The sequence below is a fragment of the Thrips palmi genome, unplaced genomic scaffold (assembly GCF_012932325.1).
Source record: "Thrips palmi isolate BJ-2018 unplaced genomic scaffold, TpBJ-2018v1 HiC_scaffold_5, whole genome shotgun sequence".
NCBI lineage: Eukaryota > Metazoa > Arthropoda > Insecta > Thysanoptera > Thripidae > Thrips > Thrips palmi.
Genome location: NW_023144632.1, coordinates 8,840,472 through 8,863,765, shown reverse-complemented (window position 1 = coordinate 8,863,765; position 23,294 = coordinate 8,840,472). Strand labels below are relative to the sequence as shown.

The 23,294-nt window shown below is 57.8% G+C and overlaps 1 protein-coding gene across 12 annotated transcripts in view; it reads right to left on the bottom strand.

Annotated features, from left to right (window-relative positions):
* LOC117650957 (peripheral plasma membrane protein CASK) overlaps window positions 1–23,294 on the bottom strand; it is a 254,602-nt gene that overhangs the window by 184,572 nt on the left and 46,736 nt on the right. For all 12 annotated transcript variants that reach the window (XM_034394621.1, XM_034394622.1, XM_034394627.1 and 9 more), the window contains 7 exons: window positions 20,903–21,008; window positions 19,770–19,847; window positions 18,431–18,606; window positions 18,243–18,314; window positions 16,411–16,586; window positions 15,665–15,971; window positions 14,974–15,092 (listed from right to left, as the gene is read on the bottom strand). In XM_034394621.1, the coding sequence (XP_034250512.1) occupies window positions 14,974–15,092; window positions 15,665–15,971; window positions 16,411–16,586; window positions 18,243–18,314; window positions 18,431–18,606; window positions 19,770–19,847; window positions 20,903–21,008 (1,034 nt within the window). The remainder of the gene's footprint in view (window positions 1–14,973; window positions 15,093–15,664; window positions 15,972–16,410; window positions 16,587–18,242; window positions 18,315–18,430; window positions 18,607–19,769; window positions 19,848–20,902; window positions 21,009–23,294) is intronic.

Sequence of the window (23,294 nt, the reverse complement as noted above, 5' to 3'; positions counted from 1 at the left end):
GGTCTGTCTCCGTCGGGGTCTCTCGTCCAGTGGCCCCGCTCGTTGTCTGTCGCACAGTCGCCTCCCTCGAGACCGAGGTCACCGAGAGGCGGAGTATTCCCCCCTCCCCCCTCCCAAACCACCCAAGGGGGGAAGAGGGTCGGCGGAAGGAAGAAACTCGACAAATTGACGCGTTCCGATCCCCAAAGCAGGACTCGAATCAAACACATGAGGGTACCAGCGCTGCACTGTCCAACCAAATGTGCAGAACTCCACACTTCAACGTGCAGAGACTGCAAAGTCCGCAAACTAGGTTTCAACTATGGTGTGACATCAGTGCAGTCCTAGACTATGATTTAGCCGTGTTAGATTGGCGGCAGGGGAACTGGATGGAAACGCAGATACGCTTGAGGCCAAGCGTGACAACCTGTACGCTTCAGGAAAGAAGTATAAAAGTACGTTTCAATTTCACCAGTGTAAGGACTCGCCGTTCCAACAGCAATCCATTTGTGCCGCCACTTGCTGGATTGGAGTGCTTTTGAGTTGAAGATGGAAACACAACCCGAAGCGTCCCTCGGGCCGCTTGCTGTTCCGAGCCATTCAGTGTAAGGCCCCCTCCCTCCCCCCGGCAAAGAGCGCGTCGCCAAGGTGTTCATCATCGCCTCGCACACCGTAAATCGGACCGGGCCCGCCATGCATAACCCCTTCAGCCTGGCGCCGAGGGAAGGCGGTCTCTCTCGCACTCGAGAGAAGGTCCGTCTTGGTGCGAGAGAGACGCCCCCGGGTCCACCCCTCGTGTGTACACCGGCCGCAGCGCGGCGCCTCGCATCGCCTCGCATCGCCTCGCAGCAGACCGCTTCCGAGATTCGTTTTGCGTCGCCCTGTCTCTCTCGTCCTCATGGGGCGTCCCGTGTGGGTGCGAGGGAGACAGAGCGGCGAAAACCACTCTCGCGGAATCAGTCTGCAGCGCGCCGGGCCTTGAGATTCCGTCGAGGGGTGGCGGCCAGGCTGGGCCCGGCTGGCTGGGCCAGGCGGCCCTCGCCTCGGCGGCCGGCCCGGGCTGCCCGGTCGGGGAGTGAGGGTCATGGGGACGCACGCTGCGCACGCTGTGCGCCCCGCTCGGCCACGCGGCCACGCGCAAGGCCGGATTTAAAGGGGAGGCAACGGGTCTCTGGCCAAGCGCCTAAAACGTGGGCGAAAGGCAACACTCCAGGCAACACACCAGAAGACCAGTGGAGGCGGCAAAAATTCGAGACGCGTTGAGGTCCAATCGTTAAATGCACCCAGGGAAACGATTTCTTGATTTAAGTAAAATCTACTTGGTCCAAGAATAATTTGCACTTGTTTGTGCCAAGTGGATAATCTTCTCAATCCAAGTACACTTTTTACTTGGTCGTGTGACACGATAAGTCAAGATCAAATTTTATCGGAACAAGGTGATTTTGTACTTGCTTTAAGATAAATTATCTTGCACCAATGAATATTTATGCTTAAAATCAAGCATTTGCTGTACTTGTCTGGGATATGAGAAATTTATACGGCCACTGACGTTCGAGAAGAAAATTCTTGGTACAGTCAAGTATAAAATTGTCCTTGATTCGAGTCGAAACCACTTGATTCCGACAGCGTTCTGACAACATGATTATGACGTCATCTGGTGTGCAGACACAGCCTGTTTCAGCTCAGTTCTCAACAGTTGTCACGGTAGCTCAGTGGATCCGTGCCTGGAGGCTGGATAGTAAGCCGGGTTTGTCGGGGGTTCGATTCCCGTCAAAGCGTAACCAGTTTTCTCTTGGTTGGTTCTATTGGAACTGAGGGAATGGACCGCCGGTATCAAATACTGGTGGGAAAGGGATCCGAGCGGTGACATCTTTTGGAACAATCTATTTTTGGCACTTAAAAATTTTTGACCACTTTGCGATGGGATATGAATAGAAAGTTTCAGACTGTAAAAAGAAGCAAATCCGCCGGGAATTGAACCCGCGGCATGAGCCTTACAGTCGGGTACCTGACACGGTTTTCCGGAATCCCGCAGTTTGGCGGATGTTCGATCCCCGGTCAAGCTGTCACATTTTTATGCCGGAAAGAGGAGTTTGGAGTAGTGACGCAGGCACACAAGGTCCTCCTGCCCCCCTCCTCCCCAAAAAAAGCTGGAGCCGCAACATGCAGCAAAAAATGAATTGATGATTGGTATTCGAACCCGAAGTTCTAACTTGTATATGGAGCCCTCTAACCGCTACACTGCGAAGGCGCGGTAGGAGCTCGTCGTTAGCAGAGGTGCTTAGGGACTGTGCGGAAAAGTTCGAACCGACCCGCGCCTTGCGCCTAGCAAAACACCCCGGTGGACCTCTCTCCTGCAGCTAAGACGGTGGCGCAGTGGGACGCGCTGATGCATTTGGAATGTATGTTCCCGGGTTCAACTCCCATTCGGAGGGTCCAATTTTACCCGAACGTATTGTTCAGGTGAACGTCGCTGATGATGCACTTCTACTTGGTTCATTTGAACTTAGATCAAGAACATTTGGTTCTTGATTCAACTTCACAACAATCTAAGTATTGTTCTACTCTTGATTCAAGATCTCACTTCCCTGGGTGTGGGACTCAAACCGAGGGTGTGACCCCACCAATGGATTCCTCGTTCGAAGAGCAATCCATTGGTGGGGTCACACGTTCTGTTCGAGTCCCATTTAGCGACACTGGAGCTCAAAACGCGTCCGGCATTTTTCACCGCCTCCATCGGTCTTGGCCCACTGTGGGAAGGTAGGCAAAATGTGCTTCCGCGCCGTCCGCGCCCCTCCCTCAGGCTCAGAACGTCTCTCTGGCTCCGCTGGGCTCCGTCCTCGGCCAGGAGGCGACGGCCAGGGCGCCCTGCCCGCCGCCTCGACACCTGGACCCAACTTTGATAGCGGAACAAAGTTGCATAAAACGCGCAGGCGGTGAACAGCAATCTGGCTGGATGGCTGCCGCGCCGCCAAGTTGGGCGCGACGGACGACGTCGACGACGGACACGGTAAACACACGGCCACGTCGCGCGCCTCTCCATTAACCGTGTTTGGGGCCGCCAGAGAGGCGGAGAAAGCGGCGGAGCAAAAGCAACAACAACAACGGCAAAAGCGGTGTGCTCACCCAGGCGGTCCACGGCCATTCCGGGCGGCAAAAGCAGGCAAAAGCCCCCGAATAAAAACAACAACAAAGGATGACCAAGGAGACGCCAATACCGCCGCCAACTGAATTACGTCGCCCTCGCCGTGAATCTCGTCTCCCCGATATTATTTCCGGCACAGCGCTCTCGGCATGCCGCCGAACCGCCGCGCTGTCATCGCTCCGTCTGCGTCGCACAGCGTCGCACCACGGCGACGGCCCGCGAGTGCGAGGGAGACGACCACACTCCGTCCGCCTCGTCGGATTGGCTGCAGCGGCTGCGCGCCTCGACGCCCGCCTCGACGCTCGCCCAGCCAACATGGCAACACTCCACCAGGCTTGTTCGCGCGTTCGCGCATTCCGAGTTTTAAAGGCCGCAGCCTGCCGAGCGATTCGGAACATCGATTTGTCGCTCTGTCTCTCTCGCGCCCGCACGGAGGGCCCCACGAGTGCGAGAGAGACAGACTGGTGCGCCGGGACCCGCCCGGGACCAGCCGCGACGCCGGGAAGGGAGTTGGGCAAGTTGGCCGGCCGCGCACTGCAGGCGCGTTGCAGGCAGGCCGCGGACCCGTACCGCGGTTAGAAATAAGTTGGCAATTTCCGGAGGCTCTCGTAAAACTCGCACTAAACCTGCAGAACACCCAAGCAAAATAGAGTGAGTATAGGGAACGCCCTGAAGAAGGCAGGTATTAATTCTTCAACAATTGGTTCCCCATTAAATTTTCAAAATTTGTTTCATTCTTCCCCTCCTCTCTCTCTCTCTCTCTCTCTCTCTCTCTCTCTCTCTCTCTCTCTCTCTCTCTCTCTCTTTCTCTCTCTCTCTCCCCTGGCAGTGCCCGCCGAAGCAAGTCGCGGCCGAAAGTAAACATGGCCGTGATTAGCAGCATTAGCGTAAAGTTTGCCTTTCTTGGGGGACAAAAGGCCTCGAGTGGAGGGGGAAGGCCAGTCGCGCGGACAACAAGCAACCAGGGCGCCGAGTTCGTCACAAAAGTGTCCTTCGCGGTCCGCGGTTTGGGACTGCACATGCATGCCAAAGCAGCCCCACCTCTCCTCCTCCGCGGCGGCGTCGGCGGCGTAGGGCCTCAAAGAGGAAGTTGGAAGGTGTGGTCGGGCCGAGTGGGGCCCTGGACAGCCCTGGACAGCCCTCGGCAGCCCTCGGCAGGGCTCGAGGCTCGAGGGAGGCACGTGGTGCGCGGCAAGGACACTGCATGTCCGGCCCACGTGGACTCACGCCCCGATGCCCTAGTCCCCCTCGTGCGAGAGAGACAGAGTGGCGAAGCCCTTGCACGGCATCGGCCAAGAGGAAACTCCCAAGTCCCCGAGCCGGCCCACAGACCAGTGGAGGCGGTCGCAATCCTAGACGCGTTTTGAGCTCCAGAGTCGCTAAGTGGAACTCGAACCGAACGTGTGACCCCACTAATGGATTGCTCTCCGGACGACGAATCCATTGGTGGGGTCACACGTTCGGTTCGAGTCCTGTTTAGCGACTCTGGAGCTCAAAACGCGTCTAGAATTTTGGCCGCCTCCGCCGGTCTTCTGGCAAATCCACTGTGAGGCCGGACCAGCGACGCGTGCCTCGACAGCCCTCTTATTAAATCGGGAGGCTGAGGGGGACGCTGCCCTCGAGGACGACGGACGGGGCAGCCGGCCGGCAAGGCGCCTCGGGACGCGCACGCACACTCGCAATCTCGCACGCGCGGACCCACGGACACACTGCCAAACCGACTGTGTAGAACTCCACACTTCCTGTTGTGGGCTAGCTGAGAGCAGCGGTAAAGAAAACAAGGAGAATCTCCAGTCCCGAATGAGGCTGGAAGCTGCAAACTCTATTCTCATCTTTCAAATGCGGGGACACGCCTTGCTGAACTTCACGCACTCTTCACAGTGCGCACAAGCACGCTCGCACACGCGTACACGCACGCACGCGCACATACACACATGAAAAGCCGCAAAAGAAAACATATCCACAACGTCCCTCCCTCCTCCCTACCTCCAAATCCCCCCGCCCTCCCTGACAACCACCACACACACACACCACTTCTCAATCGTGTCAACAAAACCTCAAACCAGGTCAGAGTCTACAATGCTGCTATTATGGTCAACAAAAATAGGAAACTAAAAACAAAAGAGTAATGAAAACAGAAAACAACAACCCGGCAAATAAATGTTTATATCAGTTCCGTTATGGCGAGAGGTAGCTCCAGGGACGAATTTCCTTTAAACTCAGTTTGGCATTCGTTTGGCCCGAGTTTTCGTGACGACCAAACTTCCAGTGGGGGAGGGAAACCAGGATGGCGGGGGAGCCACCCCGCTCGGTACGTAGTACACCAATAGCTTTCCCCTCCGGATTTTTTTGTTGGGGGGGGGGGCAGAGGGGGAAGAAAGGTAGAAGGGGGCCGGCGCGAACGGGGGGAGCCTTGACAGGTGACGACTGGCGGCACGGCGAGCACTACCAACGCTAAACACGATCGTGTCGGAACACGGTGACACACAAACTCGCGCACACGCACACACACACACAAACCAACACGCCCACACGAGGTGCCTTTGCGCAAGGAGCCTCGGCAGTCTAAGCAATTACCAGCCTGTCGGCCGGCGCGAGGCTCGTGACCTCAAGATTCCGTGACAGCGACGCAACGGCAAGGTTCGTCACAACGGTGGTTAAAGCAACAGCGTCACAGCAGTGACGGTCGTCACAATAAAGACAGTCTTCATCACAATATTGGCAGTCTTCGTCACAATGGTTATGGTCGTCACAATATTGAAAGTCTTCGTCACAGTGGTTATGGTCGTTACAATATTGGAAGTCTTCGTCACATAGTGGTTCTGGTCGTCACAATATTGACTGTCTTCGTCACAATGGTCGTCACAACGGTGACGGTCGTCCCGTCAGAACGGTGACAGTGATGACGTCACAACCATGACGGTCACGACAACAATGACGACCTTCCCAACAGTGGCAGTCGGTCACGTTCGTCAGAACGAGGGTTTTGGTCAAGGCAAGAGTCGTCCCGGCGTGATTCGTTCACTCCGCGGTTCGTCACGGCCGGTCGTCACGACGGCGAGGGTCGGCGGGGTCCGTGACGAGCGTGCTCGCGGCGCGGCTTGTCTCGGCGCGACAGCTGACACGGGTGCGAGCGGCACGTCGGCGTCCCCGGCGACGCTGCGGCGACGGCCGGCGTCGATGCTTTCGCAGCGAGTCGCGACGCGCGTCTGATTGCCAGAGGGTCGGCCTAGCCCACGGCGGTACAGCCCCGGCCACCCGCCACCCCACTGGCGCAACCGGCGGCGGGGGCGGGGGGGAGGGGGAGGGAGGTAGGGGCGGGAGGGGGGAGTCCGCGCGCCACGTATAGAAACGTTTTGACTTTCAACGTGCACATTATGCCGTGGATGGCCAGGTGCCCTGCCTCCAATCCCACCACCAATCCCACGACGACGGACCCACCGGCAATCTTTGGCAGCGTACATCAGATGCCGGCCCGGACAGCCTGTGCCACCCTGTGCCCGGGAGCGGAGGAAACGGGGGAGTTACTCTGGCCGGAGCTCCGGAAAGCGGGGTTTCGCGTCGTGACTACGGTGAAAACGGTTCCTGATTTTTTCAGGAACTCCCTGGAAATCACCTATGTCTTCACCATAGGCTTCCTGGGAAAACCAGGTCCCGTTTTTACCGTGTACAGCGTGGCCGAAATTCGTTATCCAGTGCACAAACTGAGGCGTGATGCATTCAACTACGTGATGCTCGTGGACAGGCACTGGGTAGAAATTTTACCGCTCTAAGAAAGGAAGGAGAGGAGCGTACCGGAGAGCAACGATCAAAGAACCACACAAAAGTTCTATTCAGTCCTACCACCAGAGTAAACGAAGAGTCGTCTGTTGTGGGAAAATGGAAAAACATTTTGAGGAATGATTCCCCGACCGTGACCGTGCAACACCCCGGCGGTGGACGTCGTGTCCACAGACCTTCACCTCCAGCGGCGGTTCTGCCTCAGCACCCCGCCCGGCCTCGGCTTTGGGGCCCGGCGCGGCGTGGCGCGGCGTGGCGCGGCGTGGCGTGGCGCGGCGCGGCGTGGCGCGGCGTGGCGCGGCGTGCGGGGCGTGGCGGGCGTGGCGGGGCGTGGCGGGGCGTGGCGGGGCGTGGCGGGGCGTGGCGGGGCGTGGCGGGGCGTGGCGGGGCGTGGCGGGGCGTGGCGGGCGTGGCGGGGCGTGGCGGGGCGTGGCGGGCGTGGCGCGGCGTGGCGGGCGGCGTGGCGGGCGCGGCGTGGCGCGGGCCGTGGCGGGGCGTGGCGGGGCGTGGCGGGGCGTGGCGGGGCGTGGCGGGGCGTGGGGCGTGGCGGGCGTGGCGGGGCGTGGCGGGGGCGTGGCGGGGCGTGGCGGGGCGTGGGGGCGTGCGGGCGTGCGGCGTGCGCGGCGTGGCGCGGCGTGGCGGGGCGCAGCGCGCAGCCCTATCCCCGAGTAAATACCCGACCCGAACTCGCGGCGAACGCTCTTGAGCAGAACGGAGCTCGGGGCAGAATCCCTTGCCAGGGCGCGTGCTGCGACCTGCACGAGGCCCTGCACGAGGTCCTGCACGAGGTCCTGCACTGTTAGGCCGAGCCAGACCGCCAGACTGCCAAGCCATTACAGGCAGCCAACGAAACGGTAGCAGCCAATTACGTGCCGTGACCACCGAACGGGTCAAAGGGAATGCCAATGCCGGCCGGACCTCGCCACGGCGGTGCATGCGGCCGGCCACGCCACACTGTGAAACCAGCCCGGCACTCGCAACGCGGAGAGGCGTGGAATTCGCATAGTCTCTGCACTTGAAGGTGCAGAGTTTGCAGTCTCCTCTTCAAGATACTTTTGCACCACAACAAGAGATATGGGCTCTGCGATCTACTTCACACTTCAAGTGTGGAGACTGCAAACTGCACACGTCCAAGTGTCGAGAATTACTCTGCACACCAGGCAGTTAGAAGTTCCTGCACACCTGGTTTGACAATAAAACTCAAGTGCGACATTTCCCATATTTATTTGTTTCAAGGTAACGTCCGGAATCTTTTTCGCGGCATGCGCCATTCATTTCCGCGTGTAATCTCCATAAATTTTCTCTTTGTTTATGGATATTTCACTCAGCGGCATCTTGGCCTTGGCCGTGTCCTCCACCACGGCACCGCATGCCAACAGCACGGACTTGGACGCCCATGCACACAGCACCACGGCCTTGTAAGGATATTGACAAAAAAGTCAGCAACGCGCTGAGAGCGTTGCCTCCACGACAAGAACCCCGACAGCCTCTCTGTCGTCTCACGAAGAACACTCACTGTCCACTCTTCAGTGCAGAGACTACTTGAAAACTCCACAGCTCCGCATTCCAAGCGCGGAGGTCCCCACACTTGGTTTCGCAGTGCACGACCGCGGCCCTTGTGTCCTCGATGGAGGCCTTCCTCGCGGCGTAGCCTGGCGTTGCCTCCGCCCCACAGGCCCCTACTTTATTTGCCAGGCCCCCGGCCAGCCCCGGGCCAGCCCCGGGGCAAGCTCACAATAAGGTTGCACATAAGGTGGCGGCCGTCGCGGCAGCCAGCAGCAGAAGCCTGGTCTGACTATAAAAACAGGCATCGGCACCCCTGCCTCTTTTTCTCCTTCCCCTCTTCCTCCCCCTCCTCCCTCCTCCCTCCTCCTCCTCCTCCGGGGGGGGGGGGGGGGCTCTCTGTGAGCTCCTCCACACTTGAAGCGTAGAGAATGAAGCTCTCCGTACTATGGTTTGACAGAGCAGTCATCTTCAAATGCACAACTCGAATCATAACGATGAATGTCTGGGTACCGTGTTGCGTTTGAGTCGAGCACCGCCCGCGGGCCTTTCAGCTCGAAACGTGCTCTGAGTCAGAGTACCGTCCGGCCTGGGTGGCCCAGGCGTCCTAGGCGTCCTAGGCGTCCTGGGCGTCCTGGGCGTCCTGGGCGTCCTGGGCGTCCTGGGCGTCCCGGGCGTCCTGGGCGTCCCGGGCGGGTCCATAAGGGTCCCCTGTCCCGCAGGGAGGCCGCGGCTTTGCTCCACGACGCATTACGCAGCGAATGTGGCGGCCGCGTCCTCCCAAGGGGCTCAGCAAACCGTCGCTCTGTCTCTCTCGCACTCGTGGCAAAGCCCCGTCCGGATGCGAGAGAGACAGAGCGACGAAGCACCGCTCGGGATCCGGTCTGCCGGGCTCCACCATTCCGGGCTTCTGCTCCTCAAACGCCCCCCCCCCCTTAATCCCGAAGCAGTCCTTCCACGAAGCTTCCCGCCCCTATACATGTAACTCGGCCACTTTGAGTTTTTGTCAATTTGGCGGGACGAGCGAGCGCGCTCCCGACGGCCCAGACATGTATAGCAAGCAGCGCGCCCCGCGGAACGGAAGCGCAGGGCCTCGCGGCCGCGCCACGCAACGGCACGCCCTGCCACGCCACGCCACGCCCTGCCACGCCACGCCACACCCTGACACGGCACGGCAGGGCAGCGGCACGGGCACGGCCAGGGTATTGAGCCGCCGCCCCTCGGTGCGTTAGAGTGCCTCATTTCTCAACGCCACGCGGAGCGACGCGGTGCGCGCCGCGACACAGGCATGCCGACGACCGATCCCCGACGAGAAGGTTCGGCAGGGGGCCGTGGCAGCACCACTGTGAAACCAAGTGTGGAGAACTCCGCTCGTGGCGTCTGGAGTGCACACGAGGAGCTTTGCAATTTTCAGACGTCAGACAAAGTTTTACGACTGCACTCGCGGTGCGCGGCTTCCGCTATCGCTCAGGAAACTATCGCAAATTAGCATAGTTTACAATTAAGACGTCGTTACAATTAAGACGCTCGGTTAGATGGAGCGTAAAGTAAAATTACGTGCCTCGACCAACGCGCCGGCCCACGTATCGTAAAGTCTGGAAAGTATGCCACGTTCCAGGAAGAAAGCCCCCCTCACTCACCACCCTCCCTCAACCCCTCCGTGCCTCGCGGACCAGCCCCCAGCAAGAACATAAAAAGATGCTCACTTTCCGATTCGCAACTTGTTCAGTCCCATCCGGATATACGGCTGGGACGCTGGCACCCGTGTCTCAGCTCCGTCCTCATCCGTCCAACAAGATGCATCAGCCAGTGCAGACAGTGCACTTAAAATTCCACACCTCCATATTTCAAGTGGAGTACTATACTTGGTTTCACAGTGCAGAAGACAAGGGCAAATTTTGTGCAATTTGTCCGTGGACTTGTTATGATTTATTTAATTAACATTAATGTTTCCGTAAATAATTCGCATTATTTTTTCCGTCAAGTTGGCACTACCGGGAGGCAGCGGGTGTCTGCAGCGCTGGGGTTGCTGTCGCCAGCACCTTGCGTGCGCAACAGAGTGAGACAAATGACCCCGCGAGGGGCCGGTGATAGTGACGTGGACACGCTGTGGGGGGAGAGAGAGAGAAGGAGGGGGGAGAGGAGAGAGTTTCGGCTAACCGGCCAATTCAGCGGCCAATTCTCCCTAAAAATAAACCAGAGTGCGCCGCAGCCGCGACACGGGATGGGCAATTTCCGCGCCGTGGATCGAACGCCCCCAGGATTTCAATTTTCGGTCACCCGTGCAAGCCTTTTGCTAGGGTGGGCGGGGCGGCCTGGGAGAAGGAAGTAATCATTGACGCAATGTCGTGCATCCCGGTGCAGAAGACCGTCGGGTCGCCGACCCACAGTGCGCCAGAAGACCGGTGGAGGCGACCATAATGCTCGACGCGTTTTGAGCTCCAGAGTCGTGAAACGAGGCTCGAACAGCGCCTGTGACCCCACCAACGGATTCCTCGATCGGAGAGCAATCCATTGGTGGGGTCACACGGGCGGTTCGAGTCCCGTTCAGCGACGCTGGAACTCAAAACGCGTCTAGACTTTCGGCCGCCTCCACCGGCCTTCTGGCGCACTGTGGGACGCTCCGGACGGCCGGCGAGGCGGACAGGAGAAAAGGATTTGTCGGGGCGGCCGGCTGCTTTCTGGTGCGTGAAAGAGCGGCCAAACAAAGCCCCACCAAGGCCAAGCGGCGCAGGCCTCGTCCGGCCGTGAATCCAGTTCCGCAGACGGCAGACGGACACCGCTACAAGTTTGCATCGATCGAGCTCCGAGTTGGTCGCAGTTTCCTCACGCCATTAGCGTCCAGGCCGATCCAGGCCGATCCAGGCGGGGCCCTCGGAGGGATGAGGCAGCTCGCCCCGCCGCCCCTCCCCCCTTAAAGTCCGTCCCTCGGTTCATTCACAGGCTACTCAGTAGTTGCTGACGGCAAAAACGGTTCCAGGAACTCCCTGGAATTGCCTATCGAAATTCAAGCGCGGATCCAGGGGGGGGGCGGGGGGGGGGCAAAAGGACAATTGCCCCCCCCCCCCTTGACCCCTAGATAGCCGCCTGAAAGGTAGGCAAAAAGCACCAATTTGCCCCTGTAAGTAGGCAAAAAGTGCTACCAAACACGGTAACTCAAAGCATGTGACGTCACGTTCGTTTGAAAGTGAATTTGCCACGTTCGCTCGAACATGGCATCAAATTCGTTTGAATGTTGATCCGCGTTAAAACGAATGTGACATCGACATTCAAACGAAAACGACGTGACTTTCGTTGGAACAGTGAAACGACCGCAGGCTTTCCAGCGATTCAACTTTCTTTTGAAGGGTGAGCACAGCACGCGGAATGACGCAACGACTTCAAATCACGCTCATCGTGTTTCACGAGAGATGGAAACCTTCAATTTCCATGAAGCTTCTGCTTTGTTTATTTGACTCCCCTTGCAGACTGATTCCCAGAGTCGTGTTGGTCCTGTTGGTCGCTCTGTCTCCCACTGGACGCCCCATGAGTGCGAGAGAGACCGAGCGACGAAAACGGCTCGCGGATACAGTGTGCTGCTCCTTGACCCGTCGACCCAGACAGACGCGCAGTGTGTCATCGACACAAGAAACTGCCGTCCCGGAGGCGCCAGGCTAGGCCAGGCCAGGGCACCGTGGCAGTGATGCTGCACCGGCAGACGCACGATCCAATCAAGAGCCCATTTCCGTTACCGTCACGACCGACATGGGGGCGGGGGGCTAGATTGGCAAACAGGACATGGGACTACCGCTCAGACTACACTAGCTCGTCACAGCGGAGAGCGGACGCAAAAAAAAATGGATACGTTAAAACCTTACTAACAATCGAGAAAGTCTAGGAGGCAAGAAAATAAAGGCATCGTAGTATTGCTTCGTATTACGAAGAAAACGCTCCGCGTTTTGAAGCTGTTCTCCGCAGATTTCAAAATGCCTTCGTTTCCTTTTTTTCTGTGAAAATTGTTCGCCTTTTTTCTGGTGCCCTTGCAGGCACCCTTTCCCCAGGGTATGTGCGGGAGCCCTCGTGCCATGGCCCCCTCCCCAGCCCTCCATCCCCTGCAGACTGAGAGTCGTCACTCTGTCTCTCTCGCACTCATAGGGCGTGTCCCTTACAGGTGCGAGGGAGTTGGAGCGACGGATACGACTCTCGGAATCAGTGAGCACGCCCCACCCTGCCGGGGCCTGCCGGCCAGTCGGTCAGTCCGGTCCCTTCACTTCCCTCAAATAAAGCGCCCCGATAAGGGCCATTAGAGGGGGCAGCCACCGTGGACAGCAAAAAGCTCGATCCGGAAAGCGAGAGAGAGAGAGAGAGAGAGAGAGAGAGAGAGAGAGAGAGAGAGAGAGAGAGAGAGAGAGAGAGAGAGAGAGAGAGAGAGAGAGAGGGGGGGGGGGAAACGAAGCTGGTTTCTTGGCGCCGTCGCTCCGCAGTGGCGCCATCTATGGGGACGCGACCTGCAGCAAAGCCGTGCTGGCGGGGGGTGGGGGAGGGGGAGGGGGAGGCGATGGCAGCGCGCAACAGGTGGTCCGTCCCGCGGGCCGAGGCGCCGAGGCGATCCCTCCGCGCCCACCGCTTATCGTCTTCTTGGGCATTGATACACTCTAAATGTTATGTACAATTGTATACGCGACATCACAGTTTTTTTTTGTGCACACGAAATTTTCGTACAATTTTCGTGCGAAAAACTGCACATTTTTCGCCATTTTTCTACAAAATTGTACAAAATTTTGTACAAATTTGTACGAAAAGTTCGTGTGCCCAAAAAATCTGTGATGTCTCGAACAAAATTTGTACAAAAATATTTGGTGTGTACGTCGTGTGGGACCCAAAAGGCCTTTTTTTTCGCCAGACTACGAAGTGAATACCACGGACGCGTTGGCGGAAAGAAACGCAGCAACGAGAGGGCCAGAAGTGGGGCCAGAAGACCGGAGGAGGCGGTCGAAATCCCCGACGCGTTTTTTGAGCTCCAGAGTCGCTAAATGGGACCCGAACCGAACGTGTGACCCCACCAGTGGATTGCTCTCCGAACGAGGAACCCATCGGTGGGGTCACGCACTCGGTTCGAGTCCTGTAAAGCGATTTTGGAGCTCAAAACGCGCCTTTTGGCCGCCTGCAGTGGCTGCAGTGGCGGCAGTGGCGCCCTCCGCAGGCCGGCGCGCGAACCGCGGCGCGAACCGCCTCCCCCGCAGCCTTGCAGTGCCGGCAGTGGCGGCAGTGCCCGCGGCGAACACGTTCACTGGCGCGCCGACAGAGGGCGCAACAAGTGCCTCGCCCGACGGCCGCCACCGCCACCCGCCGACCGATTTAACCCCAACCGCAGCACGCGCAGCGTAGCGCGGCGCGGCGTGGACCAGCGGACCGTAGTCCCGGCCTTTCTCTCACTGTGGGGTGCCAGGGGTGCCAGCGCCCAGTAGGGCCAGGGCGGGGCGGGGCGGGGCGGGGCGGGGCGGAGGGCCGCGGCCAGTGGACAGGGCCACCGCAATCGGCCACGGCACTGCGTTCCATTCAGCGTCAACAGCGAGGAACCACATCAACCCAAAACGGGGGACAAAAGAGGTGCCGTTGGTGGTTTTGGAAGTAGAGCGTTCGGAGGAGCGCTGAACCACCAATTTCCTACTCAACGCGCCTACCCAGGTCTCCACGAGACGCCGCACTCTAAATGGGTTCGTAATCGGAAGGAAATGGCGCAAGCATAACGTACGCAACCGTGCAGAGTTGGTCACAAAAAAAGTGATAGAATCTCTCACTGAGAAAACCTGAACGCTTTGGTAACAAATCAATCTCCCACGGTACTAGAGGGTTCTACGACCCACCGATCGTGCGCAACGATCGTGCGCATTGACTCGATTAGAGAAAATAGGATCCGACCATCGTGGAAGGAAGGAACCGGAAGCGCCTACACGTCTGGACGTCTGATGGGCCCGCCCCGCCCCGCCGTCTCGCCCGGACCGGGCGGACCGCACACTCGACAGCAGAATTGGCGGAAACTAGCGTGTTTGCCCACCCCTTGCCTTGTCCGCCGACGGAGCGAGGCGTGGCGTTGTGTGGTGCGGTGGCGGGGCGGGGCGGGGCGGGGCGTGGCCCACGTGGTAAAGGAAATTGCCCCCTGCGGGGACGCCACTGCGCCTCAACACAACAGTGCATCACGACCACCTCGGCCTTGCCGACAGATTCCGCGAGTCTTTTCCCTCGCTCCGTCTCTCACGCACCTTTAGCGGACGGCCTACCAGTGCGAGAGAGACAGGCGACGAAGACGACTCTCGGAATCAGTCCGCAGGATAAAAGGGCGGGGTCCTGTTTCCGCCGAATGATTGGGCAGGTGGAAATCCTCCCCCTCCCCCACCCCCGATTTGCCCTCAACACACACCCGACAGCGAGACATCTTGCAGTGCTGTCGGGCCGGAAGGAGGCACAAAGTTCGCCAGACGGGCGCGGATCCAGGCATACCCACCGGCGAAGCCGCCAGAGAGGTAGGTCACAAGTCGCACTTTTCCCCTACAGGTAGGCAACTTTCATCACACACACACACTCACCTCGAGCAGCGCGTGGAGCTGGCGGTCCTCCAGCAGCGGCATCAGCATCTCGCGGTCCTTGTGCGGCGCCTCCTGGAGGCAGTGGATGTCGTCCAGCGAGTCCAGGACCAGGCTCACGGCTGCAAGCGGACAAGCAGAGTCACACGCCGCCCGCAGTATAAACAGTCCACGAAGCATTGGCTTGGCAACCAATAGGAAAAAATCTGTGGAGAAATGTCTCGCAACACGACGCGTCTGGGAGCTTCATTTCCGCCGTCGTGATGAAGCTACTGGCAGACTTTTTGTGGAGTGGGGCTGAGGCTGGCGTCCATCAGGGCGGCCCCCCAGGGGCTCATCGCACAGTGGGCCAGAATACCGGTGGGGGCGGTCGAAATCCCGGACGCGTTTTGAGTTCCACGTTCGCTAAACAGGACTCGAACAGAACGTGTGACCCCACCAATGGATTGCTCTCCGAACGAGGAATCCATTGGTGGGGTCACACGTTCGGTTCGAGTCCCATTAGGCGACTCTGGAGCTCAAAGCCCGCCCGTGATTTTGACCGCCCCCGCTTCGCCGAGGGCCTCGCGCAGGGCCCCGCGCAGGGCCCCGCCCTCCACCGCGGGCCCAACAGACAAAGCCCGCACCGCGTAGCTACACTTCACTCCGGGAACAAACTGTAAGACGGAAGGCTGGAGGAGCTGGATAGGCGTACCTGACATTGTGACCTCGTCCTCGCCGTAGTCGGACAGGGCGTCCGAGTTGTGCTCCGAGTAGAACGAGATCCACTTGGGCGAGGACACGGCGGCCAGCACGGCGCCCTTGAGCTTGCGGCGCGCGTTGAACTTCTTGAGCTCCTCGATGGCCTCCGTGAGGTGCACCTTGCCTTTATCGCGGTCCTTGAGCCACCGGTGCGACAGCACCTCCTGGATGGTGATGCGCTGGTGGTAGTCCACGGCCAGCATGCGTCGCACCAGGTCCTTGGCCGACTCGCTGATGTACTCCCAGCAGGGCCCGTCCAGCTGCAACAGGGGCTAGCCGTCAGGACGACTCCGGGGCACAGTGGACCAGAAGACCGGCGGCGCCGGTGGCGAAAAACTCTAGACGCGTTTTAAGCCACAGGGTCGCTAAACAGGACTCAAACCAAACGTGTGACCCCACCAATGGATTCCTCATCCGGAGAGCAATCCATTGGTGGGGTCACACGTTCGGTTCCTGCCCCATTTGGCGACTCTGGAGCTCAAAACGCGGCCGGGGATTTCGACCGCCTCCACCGGTCTTCTGGCCCACTGTGCGCGGGGGGAGGGGCAGCAGTTCATGCCCCCTATGTGCCCATCCGCCCGCCGCTACCCTACCAATCACAACCAAAACCATCAACTACACTCCGGCACAAACGGATGGTGAAATGCCCTCATTTCCCCCGCAAAGCAGACGCTTCTTTTGCCAGTGTGGTGGACTCACGTTGAGCCTGCCGCGGCAGATGGCTTCATAGAGGCGCTCCCTGGTGCCCAGGAAGGGCAGCGTCCCGGACAGCAGGATGTGCAGCAGGATGCCGGCCGACCACACGTCCACGGGCTTGCCGTAGCGCTGCTCGCGCACCACCTCGGGCGCCATGAAGTGCGGCGTGCCGATGCGCCCTGCGGACGGAGACACTGGTTGTGAAACTGGGGGGGGGGGGGGTTGAGGGTGCCGCCAGCTGCCCAACTTTGGGCGGGGGCCTTAACTTTGGACACATCGCGTAGCGAGCAGAGCAGTCACCACAGGAAAAAAATAGAAAGCACATCAATTGATCGTGAAAGTTGATGCGTAAGTTCATGTTGTAAACCTGGCGAGTTGGCGGGCCTGCACTTTTAACAGTGACGTGTCAAAAGGACTGGCTCAAAGTCAAGATGTTGCAGCTACTTTGTACACTGTAAATCCACACTGCAGCTGGTCACGTGACACAGTGGGCCAGAAGAGCAGCGCAGGCGCCAGAAACCACAGACGCGTTTTGGGCTCCAGTCCACAGTCCGTCGAACCGGACGTGTGACCCCACCAATGGATTCCTCGTTCGGAGAGCAATCCATTAGTGGGGTCACACTTTCGGTTCGAGCCCCATTTAGCGATTCTGGAGCTCAAAACTAGTTTTGACCGCCACCACACCGGTCTTCTGGCCCACTGTGCGTGGTCTGTGCGCGACACCCTTGGCGTCGCCGAAACCGCGAACGCGCTTCACGCTTGACGCTGACGGCGACACGCGTAGCGCGGAGTATCGACAAGGTGTGGTTTTTTTTGTGAGTGACGTGCCTCGTCGATACTCTGCGCCGCGCGGCACGGCGTATTGGCAGCCTTGCCGGCCCGGCCGAGGGCCCTGCCCTGCCCTGCCGGTGTGGCGTCAGGCACGTCCACCGGCCGGCGGCAGAAACTGCCTGCCCGCGCCGCCACCACCCATCGGAAAAAGGGGAGGGGTTGGGGCCTTCCCTCCCCAGCCTCGTCAGCAAGTCGGCGGGCCGACACGCCGGCAGGCCCTACCGCCGGTAGGCTACCGGGCCCAAGGCCTACAACACAACTAAGCTGCAAAGCTGGCTTGCTGGGCGCCCAGTTGTTTGGGTTGGACCGCCACTGTCTACACGGATCGGCGCCGCGCGGCATAGAGCCGCATCGCGGCAGCGTGGAGACCACCCCTCTCACCCCACATTTATTCGTGTCCTTGCACAGTGGGCCAGAAGACCGGTGGAGGCGGTCAAAATCCCGAGCGGGTTTTCACCTCCAGAGCCGCCAAATGGGACTATCGAACCGATCGCGTCACGCCACCAATGGATTCCTCGTTCGGAGAGCAACCCATTGGTGGGGTCACACGCTCAGTTCTATTCCTGTTTGGCGACTCTGGGGCTCAAAACTCGTCTCGAGTTTTGGCCACCTCCACCAGTCTTCCAGCCCACTGTGCCTAGGAGGCATCAAACTTTTAACGCGTTTAAACCCAACCGAATCGGCATCTTTGTGATGGATGCCTTTTCAAGGGCATCGAGGCGACCTGAGTATTTGAGGCCTAAAACTAATGTTTACTTAGCGTAGAGCATTAATCGCTTCTGGCGACACAAATCAGGCGTACAAATCAAATAGTAGGAAATGACACACTTTATAGTCTTTACAGGGACGCTATTGCCATGGGCAAGAAAATTGAGAAAGCCAGAAAGTGGGGAAATATCGCTTGGAGTTGAGCTTAGACCACACTGTACGTACAACTACTGTAAAAAGTAGCAGAACGCGACGCACAACAAGGAAAATTGCGTTTTCAAAAGAAGAGGACTTACCATCACAGTCTGCTTTCAGGTACATCTGTCCCTTCGGACTCAAGCACGGCCTATTCTCCGACATCATATTGTCTGCAACAAAGAAAACAGCGCGCCGTCTCTGTAAACAAGCCGAGCCGAGTTCACCACCCAACGACCCGCACCGCACCCCACGCGAGACACTGTCAAACCAAGAACACCACACTTACCTCCGTTCATCATGTGCCCCTCCTGCAGTTGGATGGCGACGCCGAAGCCTCCCAGTTTGACGGGCGCGGAGTTCTCTTTGGTGGCAAGCAGCACGCAGTGGGGCTTCATGTCCCTGTGGATGATGTCGTTCTCGTGGCAGTAGCGCAGCGACTCAAACACCTGCCGCATGTAGTGCCTGTAACAAGCAGCGCCGTCAGGCGTCGTCGTGCGACGTGTCAGCAGCGCCTCGTAAGACAGCGCCTTGTCAAAGGCAGCGACGCAGCCCTTCGCCTCGGCACACTACATGATGTGCTTAGTCCAGGGCTCTACTTGGCCAAGTTTACACGGTAAAAACGGAACCTGGTTTTCCCAGGAGGCCAATGACGAAGGCATAGGCGATTTCTAAGGAGTTCCTGGGAAAACCAGATTCCGTTTTTACCGTATACGAGAGTGCCGCGCCGCACAGTGGACCAGTATATTAATTACACCAGCGGAGGCAAAAAAAATCGAGACGCGTTTAGAGCTCCAGAGTCGCTGAATAAGGACTCGAACCGAACGTGTGACCCCACCAATGGATTGTAGAGCGAGTCGTTGAGTCCCCATCGCGCGGCGCAAACTTTGAATGGCGGCTTGAGCCACGCGCAGTGACAGCGGAGCCTCGGTGTGCGCCCGTAAGCGACCCATTAGGAACGTAATGGGTATGGAAATGCAAACTTGAAAGATACACAACCGGAAATGCGGGGAAACAAAGAGATGACTGCGGTTCTAAGCACTCTTCGTCGGGGACGGGAAACTTGGTTCAAAGTGTCGGCAAAGCGATGCGTAGCGCGCCTTTCGCCCCCCCCCCACCCTCTTTTCCCCCTCCCGCTCCCCCGACCCCTTGTAACCACAGACTGCTGTATGAGCCCTTCAGGAGACCCCCCATTATCCCGCTAACCCAACGATAAACAAGCCTGGCAACAACATCGAAAGGTCGCGAACTTGGGACTTTCGATACATGGCACGTAAACGCTGCCGCGAACACACAACGTCTCAGAAACCAAACCTTTTTACTAAACATGGCAAGACTTGTGTTTATAATTCATTATTGACTTTCACAGAACGATTCTCGAAGCGTATCGTCAAAGACAGACCTGTTTACGGTCCATATAAAAAGTTTTATCAGGAACGAAAATTGATATTGTATCAATTTAAATTAAAAACTCAACAGTGTCAGAACTTGAAACGCCCCCTTAAACACAGGACAACCAAAAAAAAAAAAACTCACAAACTTTGCAAAAAAGCGTGGAGGAGAGTGTGTCCCCCTCGAGAAGAGTCTGCCCAACGCACATCGGTTTTAGTTCTCGAGATTATACTCACCCAGCTACTGCCTCGCTGTACACGAAGCCCGCCATGGCTCGCCGCACGATCTCGAAGCAGATATCGGACCCGTCCATGCTGCGGGCAAGAAGGGGGGCCAAGTCAGCACGGCAGGGCAGGGCACGGCACACAGTGGGCCAGAAGACCGGTGGAGGCGGCCAAAATTCGAGACGCGATTTCAGCCCCAAAGTCGCTAAAAAGGACTCGAACCGAGCGTGTGACCCCGCCAACGGATTGCTCTCCGAATGAGGAATCCATTGGTGGGATCACACGTTCGGTTCGAATCCCATTGAGCGACTCTGGAGCTGAAAACGCGTCCGGGATTTCGGCCGCCTCCACCGGTCTTCTGGCCCACTGTAGCGCGCCGCGGCATAATGAGAAGGACCGTCGCGGAAATCGAATGAGTTGCAGGGCGGGGCGCGGCGGGGCGGAGTGGGGAGACCGCAACGAGATTGCAGCCATCCCTCCGTCTCCTCGCGATCCTCGATGCCGATCGAGTTAACGGCCCCGTCGGACCGGCCGGCCACCCTCGCCACGCCCCGCCACGCCACGCCCCGCCACCGTGGGCCGGCCGGGCCGCAACAAGTCAGCGCGAACAGATAGAGCACTGGTGAAGCTGAAGCGAGTACACCGAAACTGTTGGCGAGGGAGGAGGGTGAGGCAGTTCGCATAACTTGATTTGGAATTTTCACACCCTCACAGCCATTCACCACCACACCACCGTGTCGATCGCAAATCGATGAGATTATCGAAAAAGAGACTTCGTTCACGCGTCCTTCAGTGGCATTAACAACAGGGGAGTTTGTTACGAACTACCTCACCTCCCCCTCACTTGCGCGCTGTGAACAATGTAATAATACAGAGACATTATTTTCCCGTATTGTGCGTCAGAATTCATAAAATTGTACCCAACTCATGCACAATTTGCACTTTGTCTAAACGTATACAAAAAGTTCTAAAGCATTCAGTATGTTCACTCCAAATCTATTACGCTTGACTTCAGGCACACAGTCTTTCAGCGTGAATGTACACTGGAATCACGCTTGAACGGAGCGCGCAACTGCGCTTCAGTTTTTTTTTTTTTTTTTTGTAATTGATCCGCGTGCGGGTTGGATGGCAGGGTATGTACTCACTATTCGAACACCATGTAGAGCATCCCCTCGGACGAGTACGTCTCCAGCAGCTCCACGATGTGGGGGTGCTTCAGCATGTGGCAGATGGTGGCCTCACGCTTCAGATCTGCAAAACAGGCAAACGGTCCGGCTGGAAATCAAAGTCGCAGGGCGATGCACGGTCTGCCTTGTCGCTCTGTCTCTCTCGCACTCGTGGGGTGCGCCGTAGGGGTGCGAGAGAGATGGAGCGAGGAGTGTGGGCGCACACACTGTGAAAATTTGAGTCGTCACTTGATGACAATTTCAAGGCTAATTTTCCTTACAACAATGTCATCAAAAAAAATTGATGACTTGTTGTCACGCTCATGCAATAAGTATAGGAGCTTTGATGAAAATGTCATCAATTTGTGATGAGATTGTCATAATTCGAAAGTGACGAAAATGTCATCCGCGTTTTTGTCATAAAGTGACGACAAATTTTCACAGTGCAGTGGGCCAGCAGACCGGTGGAGGCGGCCAAAACTCTAGCCTCGTTTTGAGCTTTAGAGTCGCGAAATAGGCCTCTAACCTAACGTGTGACCCCACCAATGGATTGCTCTCCGAACGAGGGGTCCATTGGTGGGGTCACACGTTCGTTTCGAGCCCTGGTTAGCGTCTCTGGAGCTCAAAACGCGGTTCGAGTTTTGGCCGCCTCGACGCCTCCACCGGTCTTCTGGCCCACTGTGGGGCGGCGCGACTGGTCCACCCTCTATCGGCCCTTCCTCTCTCCGCCGTTCCCCTCCCCTCCCGGAGCACCCTTTCACCCCCCCCCCCCCTTTTCCCCTCGCAGCATGCCGGCGGCAGTGGCTGAGAGTGTTGGCTGCATTGTGTTAGACGAGGGCGGCACGCACCACGGAGCGCATTAGAGCAACCCAGCGCGTCACCGCGGCGACACGGCAGGGCACGGCACGGCACGGCGCGCGGCCAATCAGTGCCGACACCGCGCAACACGGCCCGACACGCGGCGGAGGCACCAACACCATTGCAATCAGCGTCATTGCTTTGCGTCTCGAAAACGGCTGCTCAGGTCAGAAAAGTTAGGCAAAAGGAGTACCCCCACCTTCAATTGAATTTCAGATAAGGCCATCCTCGCGCATAACTTTTCCACCTCAAGCCGTCGGCGAGATGCAGAAATAACGTTCATTACACAGGTGTTGTGTTTGCGAGACTTGCTTCGCTGAAGACGTACACTCCAAACCCGTTTGCTGTACACACGTCATTCTGTTGCGATGGCGGCAAAGTCTGTGAGGCCTTTCTATTGGCGGGAAAATCTGGAGTCTGCCTAATAAGCATCCGACAAACCACACCCATTGCTACCAAGCAGTCCTGATTCGAGCTTATTTCGAATGTTTGAGTCCTCCATAAAGTATCCACAGCGTCTTTACCGTCTACTTGGCCGAATCTGGCCCAACCGTGAGCGGCTGACCGTCATCGTCGTCTCTCTCTCTCTCTCCTCTCTCTCTCTCTCTCTCTCTCTCTCTCTCTCTCTCTCTCTCTCTCTCTCTCTCTCTCTCTCTCCTCTCTCTCTCTCTCTCTCTCTCTCTCTCAGCCGGAACTTTTCCTCGCGACCTTAAGACGAAGAGATGATTGCTTCCGTCGAGAAAACAAAAGGACGACTGACAAATAATGCCGCGCTTCACCTCAGAATCCCTTTTTTTCTTTGAACAATAACCGGTATTTTTCATACCATTGTCGCAAGGACAACCTCATCAAGACCACTTTCCTCATGTTTTGACAGCCCGCACGGACACGAATGCATCGAACTCACGTGCGATATTTATGCAGACGGCAGGGTTTCGGAGACGCTCTTCGCGAGAGACGCGGAGACAGCTCCACTGCTTTCCATCCCGGTCCGGCACGATTTATTTACGAGACCGTAAAGCGCCCCCCCCCCTCCCCTTTTCCATACTCCCTCCGCTCCCCGAGGGGAAGGGGGAATAATTGATAACCTGCTGGTCATTCACGGGGATGAATTAGGAAACGCGGAGGAGGCGGCGGACCGGCCACTACACCGGCAGGCCACCCAGGGCGAGCCGTTTTGTTCTCAGCCCCTCACGCCACAACAGTCGCAAAACAAAAGTTTTGACTCCGTCCACAATGCAGGAAAAAACGTCCGTGGTGGGGACAATGTGCTTGGTTGCACCGTGCGTACTTCAGCCGGCACCGTTTTCATAGTAAATAACACGGGTTTTCATGGCATGCTACCTCACCCTCGCGGCTTGAAAACTCTTGCATAGAATATAGGGGCCTCTACCTAACCCAAACCTGCACTGTGAAACCCAGCGTGGTAAAACTCCACACTTGAAAAGTGGAGATGTGCAATTTGCAGTCTCAACCCCTCAAGTTTTTTCGAGTCACCTGCTGCTCAAAAAAT